We start from the raw sequence: 19,831 nt of genomic DNA on the forward strand, positions 1-19,831 counted from the left end.
CGACTCCGCCGACAGTGCAGAACCTGCTTGGGTTTCTGTCTCCCTCTCTCTCTGCCCCTCCCTCACTTGCTCTCTCTCTTTCAAAACAAATAACAATTAAAAAAAAAAAAAAAAAGATAGGGACGCCTGGGTGGCTCAGTCAGTTAAGCATCTGACTTTGGCTCAGGTCATGATCTCACAGTTTGTGGGTTCGAGCCCACGTCAGGCTCTGTGCTGACAGCTCAGAGCCTAGAGCCTGCTTCCGATTCTGTCTCCCTCTCTCCTGCCTTTCCCTCCTGCTTGTGCTGTGTCTCTCTATCTCTCTCAAATATAAAAAACAGACATTAAAAAAAAAAAGATAAAGAAAGGTTGGAAAATATTCCCAGGGGAATCAAGAAGCCAACCTACTTGGGAAGAAAATGTCTTCTTAAGCACGTTGGGGTGGGGAGGGTGGTGGCTGAATAAGGGTCAAAGGCAGATAAAAAAATATTATTCGATGTACCTCCATAACATTAAGCCTATGTACTGGCTAGGTATTTAAAAAAGAAAAAAACCAACATGTTTAGGTCATGATGTAACACTACTGTCTGGGAACTATCTTGAGGGAATGTCGAAGGTCTATTTTCCAGCCCATGTGCACGACAGGTGGCATTTTATAAAGCCTTCTGCTCCAGTACCAGCATGACCAGTCACTGGCAGCAGCGGGGGGCCCTGTCAGAGATTCCTTGAAAGGAGTACTATATATGGCTAGTACCAGAAATTTAAAAACGTGTTCTGTACTAAATTTTTAAAATTTATTTTAAATGTTTTTTGAATGATTTTATTTATTTTTGAGAGAGAGAGCAAGCAGGGGAGGAGCAGAGAGAGAGGGAGACAGGATCCAAAGCAGGCTCAATTCTGAGAGCAGAGAGCCCCATGTGGGGCTCAAACTCATAATTTTAGAATTAAACAGCAAAGATATAAGCCATTGTCTCTTCACCACATTAATAGCATCAAGGTTTCCTAAAATTTGGATTGTGAAAATGCGTGTCTAAGAAAAAGATCCATTAACAATGGTAAGCTAGAATCTACTAGAGATATATTTAAAATCTGGAAGATTTTACAGTGCTTACAAGATGATTTATGTTTCAGGTTCACACAGAGTAATAGTTCAAGATCAGGGAGGTATGCTGTTCACAAGATGCTGCCCATTTAAAAAGTAGGAAAATAAGGACGAAGACTGAGTTTGTGATACCAAAATTCTGATCAAAATTTTAGTGACGTTGTCTTTCATTTTTCTCGTTATTTCAATTTCTGTAAATTACTTATTAAAAAAATTACAAAAACAGCAAAAACGGCCCAATGGTTTCAAATGGTAAATGGTGATTACCATTTTTCCTGGGAAACCAAGAGTTTGAAAGTATTAGAAAAGGATGAAACAGACCCCCAAAGAAACATTCAGGCAGATTAGCTAAAAAAAAAAACCCAAAAACCAAAAAACAATTTCTGAATAGCTATACTTCTCCCCTTTTCCTCCTACTGAATACAACCAAAACATTTTATCGGACATTGTATCTAAGGTTGAGGGAAGAAATGAAACCTGCTGGCACCATGGTGAATTTTATCTTTCCTGAGATTTCATTTTGCTTCACATATCTCGACGTGCAGCAGAAAAAGCTGGCAGCCAGAGAATATCAAGAGATGCAAATAAAGCTACAATAAAAGCCCATTTCCTTTAGTAAAAAGACTGTAAGAGAGATAGCCTGGTAAGAGAGAAAACTTTTAAACACTGATTGCTCTACTCAACCCAAAGACCACAGAAAGAACAGTGGGTCCACTTCCACTCAATCCAGTGAAAGCCTAGAAGGAAGCATAGGCTTCCAACCTCGTGAGATTTCAATGGGGCACTCAATGCCAGGGTGGAGTCAGAGACGGCCAGGCAGGGAGCCAGGACTCTCAGTGCCCCAAGCCAGTAATATGCCCCATCCAAAGGGTCAGTGGCGACCAAGGGGAAGCTGGGACTCTCATCCTCTTAGCAGTAATGAAGAACACCCTTTCCACCCCAGGTGTCCACCAAGGCCAAGTGCGAAATCTGGTCTTCTACCTTCACCTGGCAGAAATGAGATAAAGTCCCCCCAATACTCCCTCAGGGTGAGCAGTATCAGAGAAGGCCAGCCAAGAAGGGAAGTTTAAATAAGATCAAAGTCTCATCACATAATACAAAAATGTCTAGGAATCAACCAAAATCATTCCTCATATCAGACCCAGGAAGCTCTCAAACTGAATAAAAAAGGCAATTGATAGATGCCAATACTGAGAAGACAAAGATGTTAGAATGATCTGATAATGACTTATAAGGCAGCCATGATAAACTACATCAAACATACACATACACACACACACACACACACACACACACACACACATACCAAAACAAACAACAAAAACAACAGCAACAAAAACACAACACATGTATCCTTATTATCACAGTCCTGGAAGGGGAGGAGAAAGTGGAGAGGAGAAAAACACGAGAACTCCAAACAGAAAAAATCCAAAGCAATACACACCAAAACACATTATCATTAAGCTTCTGAAAACTATTGACAAAGATAAAATCTTGAAAACAGACATCTTAAAACCTCATCTTATGTACTAATGGAAAACGGTAATACGACAGTCGAATTTTTTTTTTTATCAGAAACTAGAGAAGCCAGAAGGAAGGGGTACAATATTTTCCAAGTGCCCCCCGGCAAAAAAGGACCATCAACCCAGAATCCTAGATCTAGAACGATCAGATGTGAAACATCATAAAATCCTTGCACTCAGGAGACTAAAGAGAACAGGCAACTATGACAAGAACAGATATAAACTAACAGAGAAAGGAAAATGCAAAGAGAAAAAGGACGGGGGGCGGGGGTGTGGGGGAAATCAGCCACCAACCCAAAAGCAGGCAAGAATTGCAAAAGCTCACAAAAGAAGGGGCCCAGAGAGAAAGCAGGGATGTTTGAACTAAGCTCAATCATCAGAGCAATCGTAGAAATGTAAGTGGGAAATCTGAACACACCTTTCTTCCTACAGATCAAAAAGCCACATTTGACTGAAGAGCACACTTAACAAGCTTCATTTGCTTATATATAGCTCAGTGTACTCAAGAATTAGAGAAGACACGTTTTCAAGCACACATGGTCAATTTCAATAAGTGCTTCACGCACTAGTGGAGGTGTCAAAAATGTAATCCTCTGGTCCATCGCAGACTACTGGCCCAAGGGAACATGATACAATATTGTACATGTTAAAAAACAAATGAGGGGCAGGCTGGTCAGAGAATAGGGTCTTCTGACCACAGAGTTCTGTGTGTGCTTTAGGACAAACCCCACACCAGCTGTGGAACTGTTTTCTTCAAGTGAACTTTTCTTTTTCTTTTTTTTTTAATTTTTAAATGTTTTATTTATTTCTGAGAAAGAAAGAGACAGACAGCGTGAGCAGGGGAGGGTCAGAGAGAGAGGGAGACACACAATCTGAAGCAGGTTCCGGGCTCTGAGCCGTCAGCACAGAGCCCGGCACAGGGCTCAAACCCACGAACTGTGAGATCGTGACCTGTGCCAAAGTTGGACGCTTAACCAACTGAGCCACCCAGGCACCCCGAGTGAATTTTTCTTTAAGGCATTTCTTCCTGGCTGAGATTATCCTTAATCTTGATTTCTATGAGCCGCTTCGGTCTATCTCCCAACACTCACTGGAGAGTTAACTGTTGTTCCCTCCCTATGAACAAGATGAAAACATAAACCGCTGTTGTGCTTAAGTAAATGACAAGAGATGTGGGTCCCTTTCTCAGAAACATAAATCTCACATTACTGCGACAAGTGACTCATGTGAAGTTCCCATGAAAGATCTTTGACTAAGAAGCCAGGCCGGCTTGCGATTTCATGCTGCTACTGAAGGCCACAGAGGGACACGCCCATTCCACCGGGCCATGGTGCAACCTCAGCCTTGCCCACTGTTTGTTTTCTTTTCTCAAAGAGTATGTATCTTTATCTCTGACATACTGAAACGCTGCCCGCTGTGTCTGAGCCCCGGAGGGCTTCTGTCGTTCTCTGTTTTCAGCCCTTGGAGCACCTGGTCAGCGTCAAGGCCCAGAGCCTCCAGTTTGGGAGAATGTTCAACTGTTTTTCCTTTGATGATTTCCTCCCCTACGTTTGTATTTTCCCCTCTTCGTTCTTTGTGGGACTCCGGGACGTTAGACCTGGTTAGGTCCTCTATGCGTCTTGTCTTTCGTTAGAGACTTGGTGTAGTTTCCCCACTAGACAGCAGCTATGGAACTTTCCCAGTTGGAAGACACAATGAATCCTAAGAATTCTTTTTTTAAAAATGTTTTTAATGTTTGTTCATTTTTGAGAGAGAGAAAGAGAGAGAGCATGAGCTGGGGAGGGGCAAAGAAAGAGGGAGACAGAATCTGAAGCAGGCTCCAGGCTCTGAGCTGTCAGCACAGAGTTGGATGCGGGGCTCGAATTTATGAGCTTTGAGATTATAACCTGAGTTGAAGTCAGATGCTTAGACTGAGCCACCCAGGCGCCCCCTGTAGGATTCTAACTATGCAAGTTACAGATTTAAAAAATTCCCAATCTATCAATCTATCAAGGGAGATGGGGGTGGATAGTTAATTAAATTGTGATAGTTTATGGTTATAAGGACATTTCTTTTACAATTATTCATATAGCCTTAACTAAAACTATGTCAAGTCTGAAAAATCAGAAAAATCTACAATGCAGCTTGAAAAGAGTCTCTTGAGAGTTAAGAAACTAAGATTTCAAGACATCTCTTTAAGTAATAAACTCCAGGAAGTGAGGCAGTTTTCGTAACCATACTGGACCTCAACTTCTCCATCTCTAAAGTAAAAGAGCAGCATGGGCCACCTTAGGGAATGGTGTTGCACTTAGCCATGGTCCAGAATGTACTAGTTGATCTCTGGACAAGTGGAAGAGGTGTTTTCTGTGAGGGCTAATCTGCCTGTTCTATGGGTGGCAAACTGGCTAGACAGATAATTACAAATGTAACTGAAGAGCAGGAGGCAGGCAGGACTAGCTAATGTCCAAGGTCACAGGGAGCTTTAGATGCTATGACTTTGGGCTATGACTACTCTCTCAGCTTTATGGGCTAGAACAGGGCCATCCTGTACAGCTCATGCAGACTGTCTTATTCTCCTCCTCCACTTTTTAAGTTTATTTATTTATTCGGAAAAAGAGAGAGAGAGAGAGAGAGACAGAGAGAGTGAGTGAGACGAGTTGGGGAGGGGCAGAGAGAGAGAGGGAGAGCGAGGATTCCAAGCAGGCTCTGCACTGCCAACACAGAGTCCGATGTGGGGCTCGAACTCACAAACCATGAGATCATGGAGACTGTCTTCCTCCTCAAGAGACTTACACACCAAAAATTATCCCAGAATGAAGTGTAACCCAGGATTTTCATTTCACTTGGGACTGATAAAGCGTTCCCACTCATCTTTGCAACTTCCACCTAGCTCCCACCGCCTGCAAAGAGAATCAGGTAGAAGAGAGAGAAGAGAAAGCTCCTTCAACTCTCTGGGGACTGAAGTGACAAGAAAATGAATATCAAAGGCACAACAGGAACCAAGCCCTCTCGGTCCCTCAACCACATCTTTCAAGCCCTATTTCTGAGAATAGAAAATTCCAAGCTCAATTTGAGAGTCACTGTAAACTCTTCTCAGTGCCAGATGATTTTATCTGCATATTTATATCCAAAGTACAAACAACTTAAAATGTTTACACTAAGTAGTAATGGAAGTCATGTGTCAAAGACAATGAGAGAAAAGAGAGGAAAGCATTCTTCACTACGAAAGCTTGAAGATATACAATATCCGTGGAAAATCTGGCTTATGAGTAAGAATGCACTGTTTACCTATTCCGTTTAATTACAGAGCACATGAATTTCTACGCTTTGCATACACAATGTCTAAAGTCTCGTGTTTTGGTGTTTTAGTTTGGTTTTACTCTGCAACGCTGCCAGAAGCTTGGGAGCACTCACAGTTCCACGTACGGAGTCCGAGGGAACACAGCCACACGTGTTCCTGTCCTTTGTGATCCCCCTTCCCTTTAATCGCCCACTCCCAGGGGGAGGCAGTGAAAACAAGCAGGCCCAGAGCAAGAGAACAACAACAGTCAAGACGGCCCTCCTCAGAGGCTCGCAAGGTGTCCAGCAGGTCAGCTTTCCTCGGTGAACACCATCAAGGCCAAGAAAATTATATGCGGCCACCAACAGGCTCTTGGCAACTACCTAGGGGGGGAGAGTGAGGTGAAACCTGCGGTGACAGCTTCTCTTCCACTTGTAACCAAGAGTGATTCAGGCACAACCACCCAGGAAAGCTCTGTCGTGGAAACAGTGTGCTGGCTTCCCAGAGCCTGCAGCCACCTGCCTGCACAGAACCCACCTCGGGGTTAAAGGTGTGAGGGGTTACAAGGTATTTTTCATAAAAGGGACGGTAACGGCAGCTGTTTCTGTGATGTAACACGTCTCAGATGGATAGATCATGACGGCGAATCCACAACTCTCAGGGGAGGTCCAGCTCTGCTCTTCCTCGTCCTCCCGGTCACGCTCACCTGAGTCATTCCCATGCATCTGCCTCTCAATTGTTCAGTGTCCTGGCTGAACACCGGACCTGTGCCATCCCTGCCCCTGCCCTGTGTGCTGCTCTTTGGATTAACAACTCCATGAAATATTCATCTGAGCCCTTTAGCCTTTTATATTTAAAAACGGAGAGAAGCTGACACCGGTCCATCATTTCTTTGCTTTTCCTGTCACTTAGGACAAGCATTTTATTTCCTTCAATGGTTCCACTTGCTCCTCTCAGCTGCACAAAAGGGCCTCCTAATGCATTCTTTTCCAAAACCACATTCTAATATTCAAAGAAGCCGGCACTTCATCAGACACAATTCTTACACATTCGTTCTCAACTTGATTCCATAGACGGACTGGTTGGGACCAACAAAAATTCAATTTCTCTATGTCCTCAACACCCAAAACTAAGACTAGGAATGCCATGGGAAAGCAATAAATCTTGGAAAGAAAACAAAAAGCAAAAAGTAATTCATAGCGCTGAATTAAAACACGGACAGATTTGCCTTACATCAGTTTTAACCTTGATACTAAATTTTCACTTCCTTGGTCCACATAACCAATTTCAAACATAACTTCATTAAAGCTAAAAGGACCAACCAATGATATATTTATAATTTTAAGCTTTCTTTATTTTAATCTAGAATGTTTGATTGCTTGATATACTTTGTATCTCACCCGTAAGTTCTGAGAAAAAATATCAAGACATAAGTTTATTTACACTACATTTTATTAACTGAGGATCTAAACACATCTTACCTGTAAATATGTTTCCAAGCCTTGCCGTCGCTGCTCCAAGACTTTTGGGACCCAGTTCCTAACATGTTTAGATGGGATTTCTGGAGTTTTTATACATTTCTTAAGCTATAAGATAGAAACAAAGGAAAAAAACAACAGAAAATGTCTCAATGATAAAGACATTATTTGAAGAGGAAAGGCAATAAAAGAAAACGAGTCACAGTTATCTCCAATAAAAAGATACAAGAAAGTATAATCACACTGAAATTTTGTTAAAAAATTCTTTACTTAGTTTTCCTAAATGAGTAGGTTTAAGGACAAGGGTTTTATTGTTTTGGTACTTTTTGCTGTGGTTGTGTAACACCAAGTATTTCAGACTGCAATTATTTTTTTTCCAAAAGCTCAGTGAATGCGTTATAATGGAGGTAAAGATATTTATAATTTTCAAAATCAATTTATATAATGAAAGTTTGCTCAGAAGAAGTAAAGTCTTTCTACATATTATTTCAAATGAAAGAGCAGTATAAAATGCAATGTTTCTTTTTAAAAAAATTTTTAAATGTTTTATTTTATTTTTTTCCCAGAAATCTCTACTCCAGTGCCCACAGCACACAAGAAGAGAATCAAAACAAATGAGTCCAAAGAACTGGGGATGTTTTATTTTATTTTTTGAGAGACAGGGACACAGCATGAGTGGAGGAGGGGCAGAGAGAGAGGGAGACACAGAATCCGAAGCAGGCTCCAGGCTCCGAACTGTCAGCACAGAGCCTGACACAGGGCTCAAACCCACGAACATGAGATCATGACCTGAGCCGAATCGGACGTTTAACCAACTGAGCCACCCAGGTGCCCCTAAAATGCAATGTTTCTAACCATGTTGCTGGAAACGCCATGTGAACTAGACCCCACCATTTAGAGAGTTTCTCAAAAGATCTACAATAGAATGAACTTAAGCTTTTTTTTTTTTTTTTTTAAATGTTTTATTTATTTCTAGGAGAGAGAGAGACAGCGTGAGCAGGGGAGGGTCACAGAGAGAGGGAGTCACAGAATCCGAAACAGGCTCCAGGCTCTGAGCTGGCAGTCAGCACAGAGCCCGACGCGGGGCTCGAACTCACGAACCGCGAGATCATGACCTAAGCGAAAGTTGGACGCTTAACTGACTAAGCCACCCAGGCGCCCCTGAACTTAAGCTTTTTAAAACAGAGAGACTGATCCCTCCAATGTTCTTAAGAATTAGGTCCAAATTCTGTTCATGAAAAATCATGGCTCTCAGCTAAGCCTTTCAGGGCAGCAGTTTAAAGGGACGACATACATAAAGAAAAATTATACTGGAACTTGAGTTAGAGCTGCCTGTGAGAGGTTTATCATACCATGAGGTCAATATCCTAACCTGTGAACATCACCTTACATAGCAAGGTACTTTGTACAGGGGTCTTCAAATGGGCCAACTCTCCTAGACTACCTGGGTGGGTTCCACATAATAACAAGATCCCCTATAAGAAGGAAGCAGGAGGGTCAGGGTCAGAGAGAGCCTGGAGACGCTACGTGGCTGGCTTCGATGACAGTGGGAGGGTTGAGAGCCCAGGTGACCTCGAGAAGCTAGAGAGGAAAGGGGTTGGAGGCTGCCCTCCAGCCTGGTGAGGACCTGATTTTAGCCCAGGGAAACTCCTTTGGGACTTCTGACTGCAAGAAGGAGAAGAAAATAAGTGAGTGCTGTTTTAAGCCCTAAGTTGGAGCTAAGATTTTACAGCAGCAACATGAAATCAGTACACAGACTCAAATGGAATGAAGGGTAACATTCTAATTAAAAACTTGGAAAACCTACTGAGACTGTGTGGTGGGAAGCCAGAGCTGGTGCTGGAAGTAAGAATATACAGATTAAAGGGGCACCTGCCTGGGTGGCTCAGTTGGTTAGGCGTCTGACCCTTGATTTTGGCTCAGGTCATGATCTCACGGTTTGTGAGACTGAGCCTTACATTGGGCTCTGTGCTGACATCTCAGTGGCTACTTGGGATTCTCTGCCTCCCTCTCTCTGCTCCTATGAGTTCTCATGTGCGCTCTCTCTCTCTCTCTCTCCCTCCCTCTCGCTAAAATATAAATAAATATACATTTTTAAAAAAACACGCAGATTACGATCTGCTGAGTGAGGGACATAAGCCCTGAGCATCTGAGGTCCCAGTTTGGGGAAATGAACCCCATGGGCTTGTCTGGAGCGAAGGCATGGTTTCATTATACCCACAGAAAGGAAGGAGAGTCAGAAGGTTTATTAGAGACCCCAGAAACGAGGTAGGGTTGGCAGGTCATGAACAAGCAGGAGGTAAGGGAGCAGGGCAGCAAGCACCTGTCACTTACAGGTGGTGGGGATGGAGGTCACTACCTTTCCCAGGGCTCAACTCCAAATGGTTATTTTAAGAGGTGCCGGGAAAGCAAAGCAGGGATTTATGGAGGGAATCCTGAACTCAGGTCCTTACCTAAATATCCAGATTCTGGTGTGAATAGGGTTATCATACTGTAAAATGCCTAGACAGCAGCTTAGGGGGTCATAACTGTTTCTCAAAGTTTCAAAAACTCAGACAAACAAAAGTTTTTTCCTCACACATGGCTCCTTTACTACTCATGCAAATAAAGAGCATGATAATCACTAAGAAAGGGCACACAGAGCCTAGCAGCTCAAACTATATTTAAAAAAGGCGTTCTCAAATATAAGAATATATTTACCATTAGCCAAAAAAGAAACAGTCTTTGTATACTGCCCGGATCAGCAAGTCCAGTTCGAAACGGTTAGGCTGAGCCTGTGTTTGCCCAATCCTCCCGACCTCAAGCGCCATGAAAATAATGTACAAGAGCTTCTGCGTTATCAGGAACAACAACGTATTCTACTAAATTCAGCCCCAAAGCCACATTTCCTAAACCCCTCTGCAGAGAGTGGAAGACGGTGGTAATAAGAAGTCACTGAGGTCTTTTCAGTTTTAAAATGGAACAGGGGCGCCTGGGTGGCTCAGTCGGTTAGGCATCCGACTTTCGGCTCAGGTCATGATCTCACGGTTCATGGGTTCGAGCCCCGCGTTGGGCTCTGTGCTGACAGCTCAGAGCCTGGAGCCTGTTTCAGATTCTGTGTCTCCCTCTTTCTCTGCCCCTCCCCTGCTCACACTGTCTCTCTCTCTCTCTCTGTCTGTCTCTCTCTCTCAGAAATAAATAAAAACATTAAACAAAAATTTTAAATGGAACAGACTCAGGGTGACTGCTCAGGTGGTAGAAGTGTGTGACTCCAGATCTCAGGTTGTGAGTTCTAGCCCCACGTTGTGTGCAGAGATTAGTTTTAAAAATAAGTAAAATGTTTCTAAAAAAAGGAACAAATGCAGCTGGCTTGTACCTTCTGTCCCACTGCACCCCACACCCGTCCACCGCCACTTTCTTCCTTCCTGCACAGAATGAGACCATGATGGCTGGAGCTTCTGCAACCGTCTGCCGCCATGAGGCAACTTTGAGGTCAGAGGACGGGGATTTAAGATGACTGAGCAGAAAGGAAACAGGAGTCAGGTGCCTGACAGCTCCTGGAACCGGCTCAATAGCCCTGGACTGCCCACTTCCAGACTTGTTTTTTGAGAGGAAAAAAATAATTCATTTTTTTCTTGAAGGTTATAGGTATTTGGACTTCGTATTTTATGTACCTGAATTTGATCCTGATACACATCCAAAAAAGAAGGAAAGGGAAGGGAAGGAAAGAGGAGGGAAGAGGAGGGGAGGGGAGGGGAGGGGAGGGGAGGGGAGGGAATCCAAGGACAATTGGGCATCCCAGGCCCAGAGAAACTATCCGTCAAGGTTGGAGCAAAGGTGAGCAGATTTGGAGAGGGGATCTTCTAGAAGAAGGTTGATTCCATGAAGTAGACAGTATGGGGAAGATGAAGACATGTAGGAGTTGTTAAAGGACGTTATCTTTTGTCTATTAGAAAAGATAAGTTCCAGGGGAAGCAAGAGCCCTGAAGGTGGCCACGAAGCAGATGACATGCCTACGTGTTATTGGAGCTGGTAGACACTCCTGTCTTCCTGGGGCTTAGGTACCAGGAATCAGACAAGAAGCTGTACACAAGGAACTAAAAGAGGGCGGGGACAGATAGTAACAGAAAGGGGTGGGAGTTGGGGGCCTGTGTGGGGTGGGAATGTCTGTGGAATGACGTGAATCACGCAGGGCGGGGGGAAGGTAAGGAGCTGGAGCAAGAGCACTGTAAGCAGACGCAGCAATGGAGAGGCAGGGCCAGCCTGGCGTACAAAGCACAGCACGGAGTCTCAGGCTCAGAGAGGCGGCAGCGTCGCACACTGTCCGGCCCTCGAGGCTAAGCAGGAAGGTGCATATCATTTTATTTATTTATTTGTTCATTTTTTAATGTTTATTCCTTTTTGAGAGAGAGAGAGAGAGAGAGACAGCACAAGGGGTGGAGGGGCAGAGAGAGAGGGAGACACAGAATCTGAAGCAGGCTCCAGTCTCTGAGCTGGCAGTCAGCACAGAGCCCAAAGTGGGGCTCAAACCCACGAACCATGAGATCATGACCTGAGTTGAAGTTGGACGTTTAACCAACTGAGTCACCCAGGTGCCCCCATATCATTTTAAATGGAAAGTTCAGTGAATATCTTGAGCAAGGGCATGGCTTGATATAAATCCACTTTAAGGAGGTCGTGCGAGTTAATAATAATCGAGATGCGCTATAGTGGGGCTCTTTTTCCTGACAGAAATGCAGAAGCAGCTCCTGGAGTGACAGCAGCTATACTGTAACTGGAAGAGTGAAAGACACGTGCTGAGATAAAGATGGTAACGCTGAAAGACCAAAAGGAGCTTGGAATATGGATACTGTAAAATGGCAACATCAACTTGGACTGTCTGCTTTTAGTTTTGTTGCAAGGTGGGAATCTTCTCCCACTTGTTGAAGAAATCTAGTCAAGTTCCTATTATATCCAACCAAAAATAATCCTGGCATCAAGGAATCCATTGTTTAGTTTGGGTGATTTTAAGTCACAGATGCCCACGAGGCACTCAAATGGACATAAAGGGTAGGCAGGTGGATAGGAGTCTGTAGATCTGGGCATCGGGATACATATACGGTATTTAGAACCATGAAACTAGAGGATGTGCCAGTGGGGGGGGGGGGCTCTCCACTGGCACAGATGGGGAAAAAATGCTGTGATGGGAGAATCTGAAGGCAGCTCCCAAGCTCCCTGCCCTTGGCGCATGTGTGCCTACAAAATCCCTTCCTGTGGGCTCAAACGGGATCAGGGAATGTGGTAGAACAGCCGTTCCCTCAATGAGGTTACTTTTATGAGACCCAGTCCTAGCACACAGACTCGTGGCTTTGCCATGTTCCAACCACATGGCACAGATGCTGAGATCAACCCTTAGCCAACAGTCCGCAAGAAAAAAAGGGGCCTCAGTCCCATAACAGCAAGAAACCTAGTCTCATCTCAACAAGCTTGGAAGGGGATGCTGACCCCAGATGGGACCATAGACTTGGCCACACCTGGATGCCCACCTCGTGAGACCATAAGCAGAGAACCCAATACACCAGAACCCAATACACCTGTGCCTGAACTCATGCCCCAGAGAACCTCCAAAATGATATACTTGTCTTGTTCTTTTTTTTTTTTTATTGTTTTTTTTATGTTTTATTTATTTCTAGGAGAGAGATACAGCATGAGCAGGGGAGGGTCAGAGAGAGAGAGAGTCACAGACCGAAAGAGGCTCCAGGCTCTGAGCTGGCAGTCAGCACAGAGCCCGACGCGGGGCTCGAACCCACGAACCGACCCAAGCGAAAGTCGGACGCTTAACCGACTAAGCCACCCAGGCGCCCCTATACTTGTCTTGTTCTAACCTGCTGAGAGAGTGGCAGCTCCTTGCGCTGTAACGGAACACGGACACAAGGGCTAAGATTTCCATTTCTGAGAGGCAGGACAGAGAAGCAGGCAGGCACTGAGCCGGGGGTGAAAACGCATGTTCAGACAGGAAAGGGTTCCAAGAAGGAGGCATAGTCCCTGCCCAGCGAGGCTGGGGAAGTCTGACAGTGGGTAAGGAGGGAGTCGGAAGGGAGAAAGCAGAGCCTCCTCTTTCAAGGAATTCTGCCAAGAAAGGAGAGTAATGGGGCAACACGGGAGGGAAGCAGGGAGTCAAAGGTGGGTTTTACTGTGTTAAATGGGAAATATTGGACCATGCTCATTTATTTATGAGACTGATCCAATATTGAGGAACGAGGGAGAGACAGAGAGAAACCATTTATGATCGTCTGTACAGAAATAAACATATATCTCATCTCTACACCATTTGAGGTATTTCTCAAACAGAGACACAGCCAAAAATGCTCAATTATTCTGTGGTAATAAGCTTATTTGGTTACCATTTAAACCTCAGGAAAGTTCCTTTAAAACTGTTGAATCGTGACATTTCTTACATTGTAAAATAGAAAATCAACTCCATTATCTCCTAATTTTTTTTTTTTTTTAAATCTCGAAGATAGAGCACTGAAAACACTTTTCCTTTTTATTTATGTCAGGAGCACGGAGGAGGCCGATCATCATAGCTGCAGGGACCTGTGACAGCGTTTGTAGGTGAGTAATGAATTGCTTTAGATGAGGAAAGACAAACCCAACACAATATGTTTCCAGCAGGGCTCAGCTGCTCACAAGATAAATACTCCTCTGCCACTATGTCGGATGATTAACTGTGCCGGCCATGCTGCGTCCGGCCACATGGCCTTTTTGATCCACACGGATAGCCACCAGATTCCGTGATACTGCAGGCACAATCCCCTCTGCCTGGAGTCATCTTTTCATTTTATTTTTTTAATTTTTTAAAAGTAATCTTTATGCCCAACGTGGGGCTCCAACTCACGTCCTCATAATCAAGAGTTGCACACCCCACTGACTGAGCTATCCAGGCACCTCTCCCTTTCCTCTTATAGCCTTAGAAAAGTCTACTCAGACTCCCCCCACACACACAGATGTCCCATGTTTACACTGGTGACAGTGCCAATCTCCCACAGAAAGATACTTTTCCCAAGCACATAAAGAAAGAGCTGGAAATGTAACCAAAAGGTTAAGGAAAGAAGTGGGGGGCCTCTGGGGTAAAATTCCATCTTTCACTCCACACTGGAACCTCTCTATCCTTAGGACTCCCTCTAGAAGCACTATACAAGGCGCTATATTCCTGGTGTGACCTCACAAGTTTTGGCTCTTCTGAAATAGATGCTTCATTAACTTAAATATGAGAATGTCATATTTTATTCAAGCCAAAAGTAGGCAGTAACGAGATCGAGGACAGTTAATTTTGTAACGAATCAGCACTGTATCTCTCTTAAACCTCTGGGCTGGAACTGAAAGTGAACAGTGGGGAAGGCATGGAAACTGCGCTCCACACTTGGCCACGCGGGGCAGGACTTCCTCCCCACGCCCGTGACCGTGGGCCTGGGGAGGTAACGCTGTTCTCAAGGACCACCATTTAAAGTGGTAACTTGCTTGTCTATAAGGGATGCAGGCAGGTACCCATGGGGCAGAGGGAAAGCTCGTACGACCTTCAGCCTCTCCCTATCACTACATTCGGGCCTCAACGGTAGGGAGGAAACCCTGTAACTTTCTTTTAAGAAAAGGATATGAGGCTAAGCGTGAACAAAGAAGAGAGTGGGGGCCTGCCTGGGCTGCCGTGTGGTGTGTGGGTGCTGGTCCCATCGGGGACTAGGCAGCTACAAAGGAATCACTGGCATAACCGGGGATGGAAATTACAGTGAATGCAATTCCCAAAAGAGAAGCTATTTGTTTTAAGCCAAAACATTCCTCCAGTTAATTCATAAATATGCAGAATGTCCTCCAAACATCCCATTTGCCAACTACGTATTTAACGCCTAGTATGTGCCCAATGCTAACAGGCGGTGAGGAGGATCCAAAAGATAAGGCATGGTCCCTACTTGTATATTTTTTAAAAAATATCTTCTAGTTAGACAAGACTTAGAGACTACTAAATTTAATGATCTCTTAGATGTTTTAATTTCAAGTAGGAATGTCTACTCTAAAGGAACAGGAGGAGGTACCTGACTGGTCAGGTGGTAGAGCAGGTGACTCTTGACATTGGGGTCATGAGTTTGAGCCCCATGCTGGGGACGGAAATTACTTTAAAAAATTAATAATAATATAAAGGAACAGGAATTCCGAGAACAAAGACCTGAGGGAATAAAAGAAACTCACACGAAAGAAGGAGAGCATGAAGCTCTTTTAGTTTAGTTGGAAGAGCCAAGAACACAGAGGGCAGGCCACATGGCCCGGCGAAGACAGACAGGAAGTGATCTTCATGCACGGGGGATGAGTGGGGAGACTAATTTGGCTACCACAGCTGTTTTCTCATGAGAAAGTGAGAAATAAGGTCAACTAGAAAAGGAGTTTGTGGTTGACAGACCAGTGGTCCTCCCCCCCCCCGCCTTCCCGCAAAAGATGTCCACGATCTGATGCTCAGAACCGGAGACTGTGTCACCTCACCTGGGAAAAGAATGGGCTTAAGTCAAGCACCTTGAGATGGAGGCATTAGCGTGGGTCACACAGGTACAGCCAACGGAATCTCAAGGGAGAGGCAGAAGTGTCACCATCAGAGATGGGACAGCAGAGGGGATGATAGAAACAGAACCTGCAATGACCTTACCGCTGGCTTTGGGGATGTGAGAGGCCACAAGCCACAGACTGTGGGCAGTTTCTGGAAGTGAGAAACGGCAGGGCAACGGGTTCTCTCCCAGAGCCTGGCGGGAGGAACGCGGCCCTGCCAACGCATAACACCCGTGTGAGCCTTGAAGTCACTATGTCTGTGCTGACTGACCCTACCAGTAACTGCAAACTAAGAGAGTTTCATGTAACCAGTTGTGAGGGTCAATGTCGATGACATGGCTGACAGCACTGACCCATTTCAATGTATTTGCACCAGAGAATGATGACAACGGTGCTTTAGGGAAACTGATCTGTAGCAGAGAATGAATCAGAAGACAAGGATCAGAAATGGTTAAAGCAGTACTTAGAAAATTACTAAGACTCTCGGGAGGGAAGAGGAGAAGAGGAAAGGGAAAAATTAAATGGGGCGTATTATAGAAACTTGGAAGAATGAATCAACAGGACTTGGTGACACTCTGAATACAGGAGTTAAGAAAAATGGTGGAAAGATCCCTGAGATCTCAAACCTTGTGGCTTCAGCACACGTGATGGGCAGAGGGTGGGTAGGGAGAGCTGTCCAAGAGATGCCTCTAAAAATATAACCACAATATAGGAACTGTCAGGCTTTCAGAGGCACTGAGGTCACCTGGGATGCTAATGATTTGAAGAGCAGATTACTGGGGTGCCTGGGTGGCTCCACTGGGTGAGCGTCCGACTCCTGATTTTGGCTCAGGTCATGATCTCATGGTTCGTGAGATGGAGCCCCACACGGGGCTCTGTACTGAGGGCGTAGAGCCTGTTTGGGATTCTCCCTCTCCCTCTCTCTCTCTGCCCCTCCCCGACTCATGCTGTATCTCTCATAATAAATAAAGAAACATTCTTAATAAATAAACAAAAATAGAGGGCAGATTACTGGGCTCCATCATCGAGATTCTAATTCAGCATGTCTGGGGATTTCACAGAATCTGCACGTCACTCACTACTGTTCTGATACAGGTGGTCCCAAGTGCCCAGTACGAAAAATACCAATCTAGAAGAGTTAAGAGAAAATGGAATAAGATACTCGTCACAGCTCTGGAAGAAATGTCTACTATGACTCAGAATCTGAAAGAGTGAAAACTGACATAACAGAAAACATATACATTTAAAGTTTTTGCAAATTAAAATAAATATCACAGCCAAAAGCCAAAAAAATACTTTCTGCAAATAGCTAAAATTTTATTAGCAGGCCACCCAAACTAACGGGTAAAAACAAATGAGATCCCAGCACAAAGACCAGTCCAAAAACAGGGAATAAAACTTTTTTTTATTTTCATTTTTATGCTTTTTGCTTTCTTTTCTTTTTGAGAAAGAGAGAGGCAGAGAGAAACAGAGCATGAGTGAGGGGGAGGGGCAGAGATAAGAGGGAGACACAGAACAGGAAGCAGGCTCCAGGTTCTGAGCTGTCAGCACAGAGCCGGACGCGGGGCGTGAACTCATGAACCACGAGATCACAACCTAAGCTGAAGTCGGATGTTCAACCCCACTGAGCCACCCAGGCACCCCGGGAACACAACCCCTAAACAAACTTAAGACACATCCAATGAAAACAGCAGCAAGGTAACATACATTGCTTGCTAAGTAAATAAATATTATTTTGGGGGGTAATACTCAAAATACAATGAGATTTTGTGTTACTTTCCAATGTGCTGGTTGCATTTTAAATCTGCTATAACCATCCTGAAAAATAATTTGGTAGGATATATACAAATCCTTTGACAGAGAAAGGTGCTTTTGCAGTCTAGCGTAAGGAAACTACCTTGAGTATGGAAAGTATTATATCTAATGAAGGCCATCAATAATTGGAAATTTACCATGTGATATACAATCTCATTTTGTTCGTAAAATAATCCTATGACGTCAGTACTGTAATTATTCCCATTCTACAAATGGGGAACGTGAGACACAGAAAGATCTCACAACTTGCTCTATGAACTTGACAGTCAGGAGGAGGTAAAGGTAGACTCAGGAACATTCTGCTTCCAGAGCCTACACACTCAATTCTACACCATAATTACCACCATTCAGGAACATGGTTAGCCTAGCAGCATGTGCTTTACTAAAAAAATTGAAGAAAAGAGGGACATGTGGTTGGTTCAGTCAGTGGAGTAATCGACTTGATCTTACGGATGTGATTTTGAGCCCCACACTGGGTATGGGGAATTTTTAAACATAAAATCCTAAAAAAAAAAATTTCAAGAAAAGAAGGAAAGTAGCTATTATGGTAGGATAGTAGAAATACGTGTGGGTAACAATGGGTTATTTGCCCTGTGCCCAAGCTTTCTGCAACATTTAGCTTTATAATGTAAAAATTACTGGAAAGGGGGAAAAAAAACAGTAAACAAAAAAACAAAAAATACCTCCTGACTGTTTCTAAAAAATAGAATGAAATCCTAAGGAAAGTGTAAACAAAGGGGATAGTGTTTTTGTATAGGGGCGCCTCGGTGGCTGAGTTGGTTAAACATCTGACTCTTGATTTCAGCTCATGCTTCAGGTCATGATCTCACAGTTTGTGAGTTCGAGCCCCACATTGGGCTATCCACTGACAGTGTGGAACCTGCTTGGGATTCTTTCTCATCCCTCTCTCTGTCCATCCCCCTCCCTGGCTTGCACGTTCTCTCTCTTTCTCTCAAAAATAAATAAGCTTTAAAAAAATAAAATTATAGGGGTGCCTGGGTGGCTCAGTCGGTTGGGCCTCTGACTTCGGCTCAGGTCAGGGTCTCATGGTACGCGGGTTCGAGCCCCGCATCAGGCTCTGTGCTACAGCTCAGACCCTGGAGTCTGTTTCAGATTCTGTGTCTCCCTTTCTTTCTTCCCCTTTCCTGTTCACATTCTGTCTCTCTCTCTCAAAATAAATAAACATTAAAAAAATTTTTTAATTATTAAAAACACAATTATAAAATTGGGAGAATAATCATCACGAACTTTCTTTAGACAACCAGATGAGTTGTGAATTGGGGAACAATCTCAGTTTCTGCCTCAAAATTAGCCTGACAATAACCAGGAAGAAGTTTTGTGTCTGAAGACCACAGAAGAGCTATGCGCCTATTATTCGAAAGATGCAAAGCACCCTTTAATAGCTCATATATCATTTTAGCATTAACTTGGGACACTGGCCAAACACTTTTAACAAGTAAGAAATACAATATAAAATGTCAGAAAAACCAGGACACTAGCAACAGAGCAAATTGCACACACTGCAGAAACAATAGGGTATTTCAAGAAAACTACATAATAGACTTGACTGAATTTAAAGGGAAAATATTTTCGATAAAAATATAACACCCAAAGGGCGCCTGGCTGACTCAGTCGGTGGAGCGTGCGACTCGTGATCTCAGGGTTGCGAGTTCGAGCCCCACACAGGGTGTAGAGATCGCTTAAAAATAAAATCTTAAGATGAAATCGCACTCAGAACCCATCACAAAACTCAAATATGGAAATTGGAGGATCAGAATGTAATAAAAGGGTCAAGGTGTAGAACATGCGGCAGTGATCAGTAGAGATTGTGTATTCTGAGTAAATTTTTGGCTGATTTCAATCCTTAACGTGAGCGTACAGTCAAGAGGACAGATTTCTGGTTTTTGCACACCCGAGCACGATATACACTTAACTAGATTCCATGGCAACCTTTTAGCCAGATCTAACGCAGTCGCAATGGGATAAGGAAATGAGACGTTGGGCAGCTGCTTTCTGCCCTACCACACAGAGGCAAGTCAATGTGCAACTAAAACTCGGCCTCACAGAGCTATTTTTATCTCTGTGTTCCAGCCAGGAGGTTTGAAATACGCAAAATTGAGACGTT

At 44.0% G+C, this 19,831-nt stretch overlaps 1 protein-coding gene across 3 annotated transcripts in view; it reads right to left on the reverse strand.

The window, feature by feature from the left end:
• Positions 1-19,831, reverse strand: part of SNX24 (sorting nexin 24) — a 162,541-nt gene that overhangs the window by 48,825 nt on the left and 93,885 nt on the right. For all 3 annotated transcript variants that reach the window (XM_039253429.1, XM_039253430.1, XM_039253431.1), the window contains exon 3: positions 7,345-7,449. In XM_039253429.1, the coding sequence (XP_039109360.1) occupies positions 7,345-7,449 (105 nt within the window). The remainder of the gene's footprint in view (positions 1-7,344; positions 7,450-19,831) is intronic.

The sequence above is a fragment of the Hyaena hyaena genome, unplaced genomic scaffold (genome assembly GCF_003009895.1).
Source record: "Hyaena hyaena isolate Hyena2069 unplaced genomic scaffold, ASM300989v1 scaffold_453, whole genome shotgun sequence".
In the NCBI taxonomy this organism is placed as follows: domain Eukaryota; kingdom Metazoa; phylum Chordata; class Mammalia; order Carnivora; family Hyaenidae; genus Hyaena; species Hyaena hyaena.